This window comes from Strongylocentrotus purpuratus, unplaced genomic scaffold (assembly GCF_000002235.5).
Source record: "Strongylocentrotus purpuratus isolate Spur 01 unplaced genomic scaffold, Spur_5.0 spur5_scaffold_5, whole genome shotgun sequence".
NCBI classification, from domain to species: Eukaryota; Metazoa; Echinodermata; class Echinoidea; order Camarodonta; family Strongylocentrotidae; genus Strongylocentrotus; species Strongylocentrotus purpuratus.
This window is the reverse complement of record NW_022145611.1, coordinates 26,592,420-26,605,303: the sequence shown is the minus strand read 5'-3', so window position 1 is coordinate 26,605,303 and position 12,884 is coordinate 26,592,420. Positions and strand designations below refer to the sequence as shown.

Below are 12,884 nucleotides of genomic sequence, written 5' to 3'. Positions count from 1 at the left end.
ACAGAAGACATTCACAATGAACATATACATACTGAACATATGAACGTATTGATGGTATCATAGATCACACATCAAAACCTGTGTTAAAAATGGATCACTTATCATCTATTGACATGTGACCGACACAGATGATTGTAATATTATTGTATTGGCTGGCTCTTACTTCAAGAATACATAAAATTCAATATCCGATCTGGCACTGATACAAAATTGACTGACACTGAAATACAATTCTACATGTATCCCAAGGCCAGTGGTAGCCAATATATTGTCTACTGCCATACAACAATATCACAGAAATATACTGTACTTGTATGTGTTGATTGTGTCTTCATGTCCATGAGAACTGAACAGTAATAAATATTTGGCAAAAAGCCTAAAATGTACCGGTATATCAAAAGTACAAGTCATATTTTCAAAACGTGCATTAAGAATTATATATCATAAACAGTGTACATTATTTTGCATTATTTACATCATTACCCCAATCATCACCATTACCAATAATCACCACTTTCATCTCACTTTACTATGTAAAATCATAAATTTGATGTGAAAATAACCCTAACACATATCAAATGGGAATGTATACTGTACATGTACTTGTAGTACATGTATAAGTATAGATGTTGAATTCCATTTAAAAGTGATTCATCTTAAAACTAAAATTGTATCCATTGTTATTCAAACACACAATGTCATTAAAACTAACTCAGGTTTGTTTGTAACGACCACGGACGTACAGTGCACTATACACTGTATGACTGTGTGTTGCATGCATGTCTGTATGAGACCAACAGCTGTGGGAGATTCAATATCCTGACAAAAGTTCAGTGTCAATTAACAACGCAATGATCGAGAGAACCGTAGCCGTGTATAACATCAATCGTCCTAATCAATGTTTATTGGTAATATTATTGCGCACATCCAGATACCGTAAACAACACATATTAACGCACTACAAATCCCCACTTCGGCAAGAACTGCTACAATTTTCAGTTTTTAAAGGGATAATATAACTTGAAATATGAGACCAATGAATCTGGATACCTATATTTAATTGAATTCATATATGGAAAACTCTAAAATCAATTAAGAATAATTATCACAAGAGAGTTCACTCATACAGTACAAGCTGGCAATGCTGTCAAATCACATGTTTTATACTCGAGTACATTATACCTGTAATTGCTTTTTCATAGATTGCAAGAAGTTTTGTCATACATTTATACAGTAGATTCTGGTACACACATATTCCTTTAATACAAGCAACTGACAAATCCTTGAGTAGTACATACATGTATTTATCATCTCTAGCAAAATACAAATAAGCGTGTGTGTAATTTGTATGGAAAGTACTACATGCATTGAACCTGTACATTTTAAAACTCAAGTTCACACATTCACTTCAAGTGGGGATCAATCTTATTTGACAGTACTTGAAGAAGTACATATTGAATGATTACTACATGCATATCAATACTAAATCAATGAAACAAACAAGACTTTGTCTGCTGAGAGCCAGGTATAGTTGTACATGTACAATGTAGGTGCAAGTATGTGAAGTGACTACACCCTCTATACAGAGGATACTGTTTAAAGCAATAAACGATGCAACATTCATGCAAATTTATACATAATATATTCATAATAAGTCATATCATGCATTCTGACATACTGTACATTACCCCTTTATACTTACGTGTGTATAGCAGTGGATTCAATTCTGTGGTGTAGGTGTACTTATGTTAGCAACATTGAAGGAAATCTATATGCCTAGATTAATACAGTACAATACGTGCCTGGAGAGAATGATTTCTTGGAGCTAGTGTACATGTACATTGATTCCATGGTCCATTTCTAGGCATGTACCCCAAATAATAAAGACAAGTGGATTGTCTTATCTTTCAAATTCAAAAGGATTTCCATATACCGGTACCTGGTAAATGAATGGCATAAATCGATTTTCAAACATTTTGATCCTTAGGAGAGAGACTGCCAATGACACAGTTGAAACTTTTGTTTGAAAGTTGACTTAACCATGAAAAGGGCTGATTTTTCTAAAAGACCTACAGGTACTAAATGCCCCCTATTCTCGTCCTCCTTATCCCAACCCCATCTAGACCTCTGGCAAAACTTGTTGACCAGATACATGTATTGTAAGGAATTCTTTAGAGGGAAAAAGTAGTTGAGGGTTGTAATACCTCCAAGTAGGCCTTATATAGTTTGTTTTTTTAGTCGTTCCTTAGCCTGGTTTAACAAAAAAATATGGGGGTGTGGCAATCAAGGTCACCAGTCAAGTACTCACCTGGATGGAGATGTCACACTGATCTCGACCAATCAACATCAAGTCCTGCTGTAGGATGTGCAGCATTCCCGTGTTGGCAACCAAACACCACGCCATAGCAACCACATGCCACTATGGGTCAACAGGGCAGAGGTAATGGGGAGGGATCCCTTAGCTTACAAAATTGATCCTAAAATCTCTAAAGTCCCAGGTCAGGCTACTAGAGCTATACTTTGCAACACGTATTTCAAGTGCAAGTACGTGTGAGTGTCCGAAACATCAGTGTTCATGGGTGTGTGCTTTTAAAATAAAAATCTACTAGCATAGCAGCTGAAGTCATCAAGGGACTTCAAATTGTGACGAGAGGTTTAGATGCAATCAAATGTTTCTCTCAGAAAAATAACTGAAAAGTAGCAACAACAAGCTCATCAGACCTTGCTGGTTGTATCAGTAATAAATACTATGGTTTTTAGATAACATCTCCAGTTCCAGGGTAATCAAACTCGACTTGAACTTCAGCATGTGTTGTGCTCAGCTGAAAACAGTGTAGCGACAAATAAACATGTGTTCATAGAACATGGGCATGCAAGCAGCAGCAGCAGCCTCTAGCTACACTCTCATATTCCGCCTGTGCATGTTTGTAGCATTACCGGAAAGCACACAAAGCATGAGCTGTTTGCAGAGAATGTGGGGGTAATTTCCAGTGATTGCGATCTTCCCCAGTACTGTATAGCAGCCAAACACAGAGATCTGAACTTCCTCTACCCTGCTATGGAATCTGACCTCCCCCCATTAAATCCAGAATTAATCCACATATCCAGGGATATAGACTGGGAGACAGTAGGATTTGACAAACATTTTACTATCAGGTTTGGGTATGTCAGGATATGGGTCAATGAACTATTGAAAGGTCATCTGAGGTCATGCTGATGCTGATGTGGTAATAAACTCAATCAAAATCAAGCACATACATGTAGGCTGGCTGTACAGGAAAATGAAAAAGGGAGATACAAAAGCAAAAGAAAAAAATAAACAATAAGCATGCAACAGAAACAGTTTAAACAAAATAAGATCAAATCAAGCCACAGCAATACATGGTACAAAACATGACATTACTTTCTTTTTGTTCTTTAAATAGGTACATGTACATGTATCATGCAAAGTCAAATGAATTCTGTCTGGAGTCAAGATACAAGATGCTTGAAAACAAACGTAAACAAATAATAAAACAAAACAAAAATTGCTAGAAAAGCTTTAAAAGAATAACATACATGTACATGTATAGATCTGAATGTACATTGTAAACAGGTATTGAGAGGAGAAATCATGCAAATGGCATATTGGGTTCCTCTTCCTGGTAATATTGTTCAAACTTTAATAACACTTACACTGTCCAATGAAGCTAATAAAACTCTCCACACTATAAATGATACACATTGTGTAGATCTACGTGTAACCTACATTGCACGAGGCAACAGTACATTGCGCTGCATATAGTGACTGTACACAATTGCAAATGGCAAATGTCAATTCCAATTGTTGCAGTGCGCATATGTTATGTACATGTAGAGTCACATACAAATTGGCTGAAACAAATGTACCGTGACTCATAACTGTACCATCCTGTCTCACAACAAACACATCTGTCATATTACTGTCATCAATACAATAAAATACAATTCACAAAACCACAATTGAGGTAAAATCTTCATTACAGGCAGCTGAAATTTGTTTTAATGGTAATCTAATGAATTTAATAACTGTTCACAAAAGTTTGCAGTAGGGATGTCATTCATGAAACAAGTATAACTTTGGGGGAAAATTCTTACCAACTTTACATGAAATATCTTTATTGTTGGATGATGAAAATTAGTAAGATATATATCCTATCTTCATCAAATTGATATACTGTACTGTACACGTACATATACAGTCATTACAGTGTATACAATATCTTGATATTTACAAAACTTCAAATGCTTTATTGAAAGAAGATGAAAGTTACTATTTAAGAGTTTGTGCAGCATATCTGTACCATCATCTATATAAAACATAATAGTCTAGCTACTAGTACTACAAGTACCAGTATGTATACTTGAACACAATTGTTTCAGGTCAGCAAATGAGAACTGTCTATACTACATGCAGGTCAACTGCATCCTCAATCACTCTCACTGTAACACGGTTAACACATTTTCTATAATTGAATTTGAGATTAGATATTCATGAGACAAGCAGAGGGTAATTTAGTATGCTGAATAATATAATCAAATTCCATTTAGGAATTCTACAGATGGCAAAAATTATACTTTTAATTTAATGTAGTCCAGTATGCAAACTGTTTTCCAGATGTTGACTACCAGTATTTCTATTGGCACCAAACAGAATATTGGACTTATACATCTAGTAAACATATTAGAGAACTCATCTACAAATATGTAATGTAATTTCATACCAAAATACTTAAAATCCCTAGGAAAAATGATTTTTGGAGAATGAAATGTTGAAAAATTGCAACAAAATACATGACAACATACATGTATTTCATTTGTGCATGTAAATGTACAAAGTACAATGTGCAAATTATTATTTTCAATGGCAACAAGATCCTTACTGGCAGATTGTTTGTACAACTTACCATGATACTCAAGATACTCAAGATACTAGAGAATGAAGTCAAGGACCAAATATACACCAGCCAGAGGCAACCCCAGACTTGCTACACACCAATGACTGCCAAGCTGCTACAATGACAAGAATACCCCCCTACAGCAGTATCATATCCAAACTCCAATCCTCTCTTCCATATCGTCCCTAAATGAGCTACATTAATGCCACTCTATTTCCTACAATATCACCATCATCCCAATCCCCTGAGGCACATTTCAATATATAATTGGATGCTTTATTATTTTTCATCATCAACTCGGCACCAGAACCAGTCTCTGCCCTCAGTATGAATGCATGATTCATCGGTGAGTCATAGAGCTCGGGAACACACACCTGAACGACCGACCAGCCAACGTGGAAGGCATCAACGCTCTGTATTATTTACTATCCCTGGTCACATGTCAGTGAAGACAAATTTCTCCTTCTTTTTTACTGGGGTCACCATCTGGACTTTGATCAATATGACGTGAAGAAGAAAGCCTCTTGAGAATTGAGAATTAAATTGCATGCTCCTCTTACTTCCATTGTGTTTCTAAATGTTTAAATTTGCCATGTATGCTTTTCTAAACTGCATGGCAAAGAATTACCTTAGATTTTGAATTACACAGCATAATTGGGCATGATACTGAAGTACAGTAAGAAACAGAAATATGAATGGGTAAAATCCGTTTTGTAGCCAATGAAATTCAGAAATTATCATTATTCACAGATCTACTTCTTATAAACACCAATGTATCCACTATAACCAATGATATAAAGAATTCCTGAAACTGAAAGTATGGTATTGATTTACCATTTCATTGTAAACTATAATTTAATTACTATGTACAAAATTGTAAATTATATCTTCAGTATAGTGCGTGTCACTTTCTTTGTATTGTCACAAGTCCATGTAGGCCTGTATGTCAAGTAGTATCAATCAATGCTGGGTCTACTGACATGCTGTGAGAATTTTTTGCTATGCATTTATCAGGATCATCATATATTTTAAGTCATGTTTATTATCTCACATAATGTATATAAGATCAAAAGTGACCTGTGACAAACCCTTTCAATTTACACTTTGAGAGTGATGTCACATGATGATTCAAGGGCAGTGGACCTTCATAGATGAAGACTCATTTCTAATAATTTACTATAAAGCAAACTGAATGAACTCTAGAGGTAATTAAGATGATTCTATTAATTGATTCAAAATAGACTATGCACTATAAATAAACATACATTTGATCAATAAACACTATGTAGAGAAATGAACAGCATTTGTATTTTGGAGAACACATGTATGTACATGTACACATAGAAGTACATGTTCCTGCTATAACATTTCTAGGCATCTGAATCATATAACTACAATGTACAAAGTACATCTACAATCTACACAAACTAGATAGCCCTACAGTTTGACGTCACACTTATTTATCCAGGCAGTAGTCTAGACACCCTACTACTAAAAATTCTGCCCCCAAGATCATTACAGTGGCCCCTTGGAAATGCAGAGAAAGCTACATGCATTCGTACATGTAGATCATGCGAGAGATGTGTGTGCGACATTATCCCTAGATGAAGCTAAGCTTCGATATTGAACTTCCACGTGGAGGTAGTGACATGTACATGTAAGTCTACAGTACAATCAGTCCCTAAACAAATGTATTAATTAGCCAAACTGGCCAATGTTTGACTTGTATGTACACTAAACTATGTGTAACATAACTTAGAGCCATATCATGTTCAGATTTATTTCTGATCTTATGTACCTGTATAAATATGTATGAATAAATAAATTAATAAATGTTCATCTGTGATTGACGCACATTAAAGCAATTTATTTGATTTGCACTGGTTTTAATCTTTTCACATTTATTTGAATCATTAAAGCACTTTATTTGATTTGCACTGGTTTAAATCTTTTCACATTTATTTGAATCAATTCATTGTACATGTATGTAGATCCACAATACAGATCATTCAATATGGAACAAATGGAATTTTCATATATACACTGTACTGTCTGCAGTGATGCATTCCACTTTCTTGAATGTTTAAACCATTCTACTTTATAGTGCAAAATCGAAAAAACAGAGAAACATCAAGACTTATTGAGTATTGAGTTCTGACTTCTGAGGAATTACAGATGGGAACATCTAACCCTCACTTTAGGACCATTGACATCAATATTTTGCAATTTGTTTAAAATAATGCTTTTACATGTACATATTGTATGTTGTCCTGTCATCCATGATATCCTCCTATTTGTTGCGTCATTTGCTAAATTTTATGTAACCAATTTTGTAACAGATTATTGTTAATACATGCAGGGACTTGGGATACAAGTCCCTGATACATGTATCTGTTTTTTTTAATGCAGTGCACAACTATAAAAAACATCCATGCACTATGTCATCTTCTTCATATCTTACATTAATCATAATAATAATATTAATAATAATTAAAATAATATTGTTCAAAAAATTAAATAATAATTATAATGATAGTGGGTTCTTGTGTATTGCTCAAGTCTGTCAGCCTTGACATTCATGGCGCTCGTTTGTACTTTCATACACTATCTACCTATTATTGTTTGTATCTTTGTGTCATAATCTATGTATAATGTATAAGAATTGTATATCATATCACAAGTCATGCATTGCTATTTATACTTTTGTTTGACTGTCCCCTCATACCCGAGAGAGGGGGTCAAAGAGTTAATCATTCCTGTCCGGTACCCATTTACTAACCCTGTAAGTTGGGGCTTTGACCGGATCGACACCCTAGCACCTTTGATCGGTACCGGCAAAAATAATCAGCAAAACAAATCGGCAGAAAAATGTTCAAGTTTTGGGCTATCGAATGCGAAGAAAACATTCATAGCTGGGATTATTTTGTCATTTAGAGTTCTTGTAGACCATGTTTGTTGATATTAAGTGCCTTTTCATGACTTTGAAATTGATAATGTAATTAGCATTAATTAGCATTTGATAGCCCCAAAACTTGAAAATTTTCAGAATTTAAAAAAAAAAAAAAAAAAAAAATTCTGCCTATTTTTCTAGATCATTTTTATTGATCGGCGATCAGAATTTATTATCCGATTTCACCTGATCGGCTCAAGTTTGGCTCAAGACCGGCCCCTGATCCGATGATCGTTTACAGGGTTATCATTTACATCACCTGGGTTGAGTGAGGCAAATGTAGATTAATGTTATGCCAAAGGGGATTAGTACCGCCGTAGGATTAATTTATAAATTATGTGATCCATAGTCTGGTGACATAGAGTGAACACTAGACAACAACACCTCCATATTGGGAAGGGGTGTCCCCCCCCCCCTTAAAGTGAGTGCTTTTTTGCATTTTTATATTTATAATAGTGCAATTTGGTGCATGTTTATACAGCAGAGTATCTATACATGTACATGTAGGTGTCTCTCCGTGCCCTCATCAAGCAAGGAAATTGCACCCATCCCCCTCCCAACCCCCCAACCCCTCCACTACCAAAAGTTATCTACATAAATTAAGAAAAGCAAACAAGATAAAAAGGACACTTTCATTATATTACTTTGTCATCAAAATACACGCTGGCCAGATTTTCAGGAATCCCATTGTCATCCTGTTTTTGTTTTCTTTTTGTTTTCTTTTTGCTACAAAATGGGCATTATCATTTATTGAAAATGTATTTCATCATCAAAATTCACTAGCTTATATATATATAATATATAAATCAAGCACCTTGCTGCCCAAATACAATTACATTCAGGCACTCAAATGTATTAGAGGTTTGGGCATCCTGTTGACTGAATATGAGATGATGAGATGATGGTTGTTAGAAAATAGGAACTCTAAAAATCTTCCCAAATGTCATTTCCTTTTAACAATGCACAGTATACAGTGTGAGTCAAACAAAAGTATACACCTAGAAAATTGCTAATTATTTTATAAATCATCTATGAACAGTAAATTATATACATCCTATGAAAGAGTGTTTTATCCCAATTTCCCAAATCATTTAGTATCATTTTTGTGTGGTATGTGTTCACACTTGGATGAACAGGAGGCATTGTTTGCGAGAGTGCAAAAATTGACTTGCGCCAAAGTTGCTTACAGTGTACACTGTATGTGATGTTTGAATAAAACAATTGGCTTTGGGTATTAATTTGATCATTGCAGATCCAAATAACATCCCTTACAAAATTAATCATGCCACACATATCAAATATTGAATATCAATGAACATTTGTGCACGAGCGCGTTTGTGTGAGACTTTGCTTCTGCTGCAATGCATCTCATTTGGTACATTCAATTCATTCTTTCACTTTAATCCCAACATATTACATACTGTACATTACTTTGGCGTAAGTCGATTTTTGCACTCTCGCAAACAATGCCTCCTTTTAATCCAAGCATGAACACATACCACACAAAAAGGATACCAAATGATTTGGGATAAAACGCTCTTTCATAAGATGTATCATAATTTACTGTTCATAGATGATTTTTGAAATAATTAGCAATTTTCTAGGTGTAAACTTTTTTTTGACTCGCACGGTATTTACATGTAAGCGCAATACGAAGCAAAGTAACAAGAACTACACATCATCATGTTCTATCTCTTTAAATTGCTATTTGTAACTTTTTTCATATTGGGGCATGAAATTACGAAATCCTGAAGAAACACATGTGAAGGAGCAAAGCGACAAAATGTTGGCATCTTAATTTCCTTAAACCCTCAAAAACTCTAGTTCTAATACAATTCACAGTTCGTATTGGGGCCACACAATCCTTGAGGATTATGATTTTTCTTCCTTTTCTTCCCTTTCTCTCTCTTTTTTTTTCTTTTTTATTTGCGCCCCCTTCAAGAGCCAAGGCAGGCATGTGGTTCCCTCTACCACCCCTATATTTATGGTACATGTATGTTTTATCAACTTGAAAAGGTCTTCACGATGTAGAAAAGATAGGAGTTTTGCTTTATCAAATATAAGATGTAGATATTTCAACTTAAAAATATCATTAAATAATGATTTACTAATCTCTTCTTTTTAAGGAACCACTTATTTGGGGGAAAATCTGCAAATTTGTGAGAAATTAAGCTAATGTTGAATAACGTGTTATTACTTAGGATTAAAAACATGTTATAAACATGAAACAAAGGTTAAATATATGTATGTAAATGATAATCAATGTTATCTAACATATAATGTGTAAAGTTAGAGCATTTATTATTGGATTTTGAATACTGAAGTTACAAATTCATTGTCATTTCTAATAAGGCCAAATAACAAAAATAATGTGTTTCTCGTCCAGATTAAAAAGAAAAAAAGGAGGCGACACGATTTATTTCCAAGATGGCTGCAATACTAATTATAGCTGGCCAAGCCTATTTATTCACAAATATTGGGCTATGTGAGTATACTGATGCAATGTATAACAAAACAAATGATTTATATCATTTTAGAAGTTATTTAAACACAGGTTTTTTTTTGTTGCCTTTTTTCTTTTGAATAGTAAGTACCTCTGGTTGTACAAAAAAAGGAGGCGGCGGCCAAAAAGTAGGCAGACGGGGACGAGAAACACTTCAATTTTGTTATTTGGCCTAAAACAATTTTAATTATGGCCAAGGGATAGTGGCTGCCAAGCAGTCAAATAGAAACAGACTCGCCATCAAGTATGACAACCACAAACACCAGTAGGGGCACTTGTCCGAGAATGAGGATTTTCCGCATAAACAAGGATATCCTCGTAAACGCAGACAAAATGTGTCCTAAAAAATGAGAATCGTCCGCATTGTTCGTTTTTTTTCCTTCAGTGCCCTGCAGGCTTCCGATCCGCGCGCTGGGTCGCTGGCAATGCAAAAAATCGGATCCGCTTAATAAAATGGGTTGTCCGTCTTCCCGAAGATCAATCGCTCATAACGTGAAAGTGTCTGTACAAAGTCAACGTGAAATGCATCAAGAACATCATCGAGCGGATCGGAAATCAGAATCGTCAGCAAAAATGCGGCTGATACTTATTTTAGCGGAGGCATCCGTCTGCATTTATGAAGACGATCCTTGTTCTCGGACCAGCGCCCCTACTGACCACGACTGTCTACAACAAAAACAACAAACACGACCACAACTGTCAACCGTGGATATTTCCATGTTTGTAACTTCCCTGTAAAAAGTTTGTGTTGTTTTTTGTTTGTTTAGTTTTTAGATTTCTGTCGCCCTTCATCATTGTATGTTAGTAGTTTAGGACCTTTCCCCAAGTATAGGCCAGAGAACATCCAACCAGACTTATTAATTGTCGATGATTGGCCATGTAACTAAAATCTAAACCAACATTTTATTCATTCATTCATTCATTCATTCATTTATGCATTGGCCATTGTCTGAGCATCAACAGATCAAAGTAAATCTAAAGACAAGTTACACATAAAATCTAACATTTCACTGTTAATTGTGTTAAATGCTTAAATATTGGTATTGTAGTGTACCTTATAACCACCTAAGAAAGTCTAACACACTAACAAAAGCCTTCTTAGACTAATAAATTATTAGCCTTCAAATTCTGCCACGGGAAAACAGGAGAGTATGCCACCGGAGCGTCGTACGTACGCTGCGCTGCCGCACGAGCGGGTCAGGGGCCCCCAAGAAGGGATCCTCCACGGCCGAGAAAGGCCAAGGGCGGCGCGGCGGCAGGATCGGGAGCGCAAGCGAAGATCTACCTCGCTTCTAAGTTTCAGGGTTCTAGTATTGAGTTAATCTTTAAAATGAGGCTAGATTACCACACACGTAACATTATACACACAAACTTTCACTCACCGACTTCTTGAAAGTAAATCTAGGTAAGATAGGAATTCAGAAAGGCCGAAAATTATTTCACAAGATGACGGAGCTGAGCTGAACTGAGCCGAGTAAATTGAATCAACATGATATCTTCGTGGCCAATTTGAAGATTGTGAAGGACCTTAATGATTTACCCATTTTCACCAAATATGAATGATGTATTTTTATTGATTTGAAATCATTTTTATGATTAGTCAGATGTTACTATCATCTATGATCACTTTATCTCAATAAAAACAATGTAAATGTTTCCTCCTCATTCTACTATAGGGTTGTGTTTGTGGTGATAATTCTTACAACCTCCCTCCCACCCACCCCCCCCCCCCCCCCAAAAAAAAAAAACCCATTGTACTAACATAAGATGTGTTTTTGTTTAAATAAATTTAATAAAGGTCACCTGTCCTGTATCAAGCCCGGGTCAACATCCTGTCCAAGCTGCCCGGTTTTACCTGTACCCTAACAGGCCCTCCCGGGGGGGGGGGGATGTGGGATGTGAGCAATATATATATATTTTTTTTTACTAACACCCCAACCCCCCGCCCACCTCCCTCCTCCTTGTGCAATTATCTCTGGATTCGGGTTTGCCCGAACTGTGGGTTGAGATTCCTTCTCTACCCCTGTCTCGATCCTTCTCTTCTACCTCTATCTCCCTCTTTCTTTTCTCTTTCTTTCTCTCTCTATCTCTCTTTATTTCTTTCTCATATCTTCCTCTACCTCTCTCTCTATCTTTGTCTCCCCTTATTTCTCACTGTCTCTGTCTCTCTCTGTGTTCCTCTCTCTCTCTCTCTCTCTCTCTCCGGCCTGGAATGAGTTTCTTGGGTGGGGGGGGGGCGGGAGGGTGCAGGGATTAGGGTACTATTTACTAAAGTTATGTTGAAAATCTTGTGGTCTTTTTACTAAGTATATTTGTGCATTGTGTCGATGTCATTTCATGTTTTTTCCAATTTCTCACAATGTCATGCTTTTGAAGTCTTTTTATACATGATTTTAATGTAAACGCAATATGTAAAATCCCACAATGAATTCCCACGTCATTATTGATGGAAATAAAATTGAATTAAATTGAATCAAGCAAAAAACAAATAAGTAAAATTGTTGTTAACATCTTT

General features: G+C 35.7%; 1 protein-coding gene across 7 annotated transcripts in view; it reads right to left on the bottom strand.

The window, feature by feature from the left end:
- The window catches only part of LOC579651 (centrosomal protein of 170 kDa protein B), a 57,697-nt gene extending 45,829 nt beyond the window's left edge, over positions 1–11,868 (bottom strand). For 5 of the 7 annotated variants that reach the window (XM_030999797.1, XM_030999799.1, XM_030999798.1 and 2 more), the window contains exons 1-2: positions 11,752–11,867; positions 2,309–3,269 (exon numbers count right to left, since the gene is read on the bottom strand). In XM_030999797.1, coding sequence (XP_030855657.1) covers positions 2,309–2,404 — 96 coding nt within the window. In that variant the 5' untranslated portion in view covers positions 2,405–3,269; positions 11,752–11,867. Of the gene's footprint in view, positions 1–2,308; positions 3,270–11,751 lie in introns of all 7 variants that reach the window. The other 2 variants (XM_030999795.1, XM_030999796.1) reach the window with 1 other exon arrangement.
- Between the last annotated feature and the right edge of the window lie 1,016 nt (positions 11,869–12,884).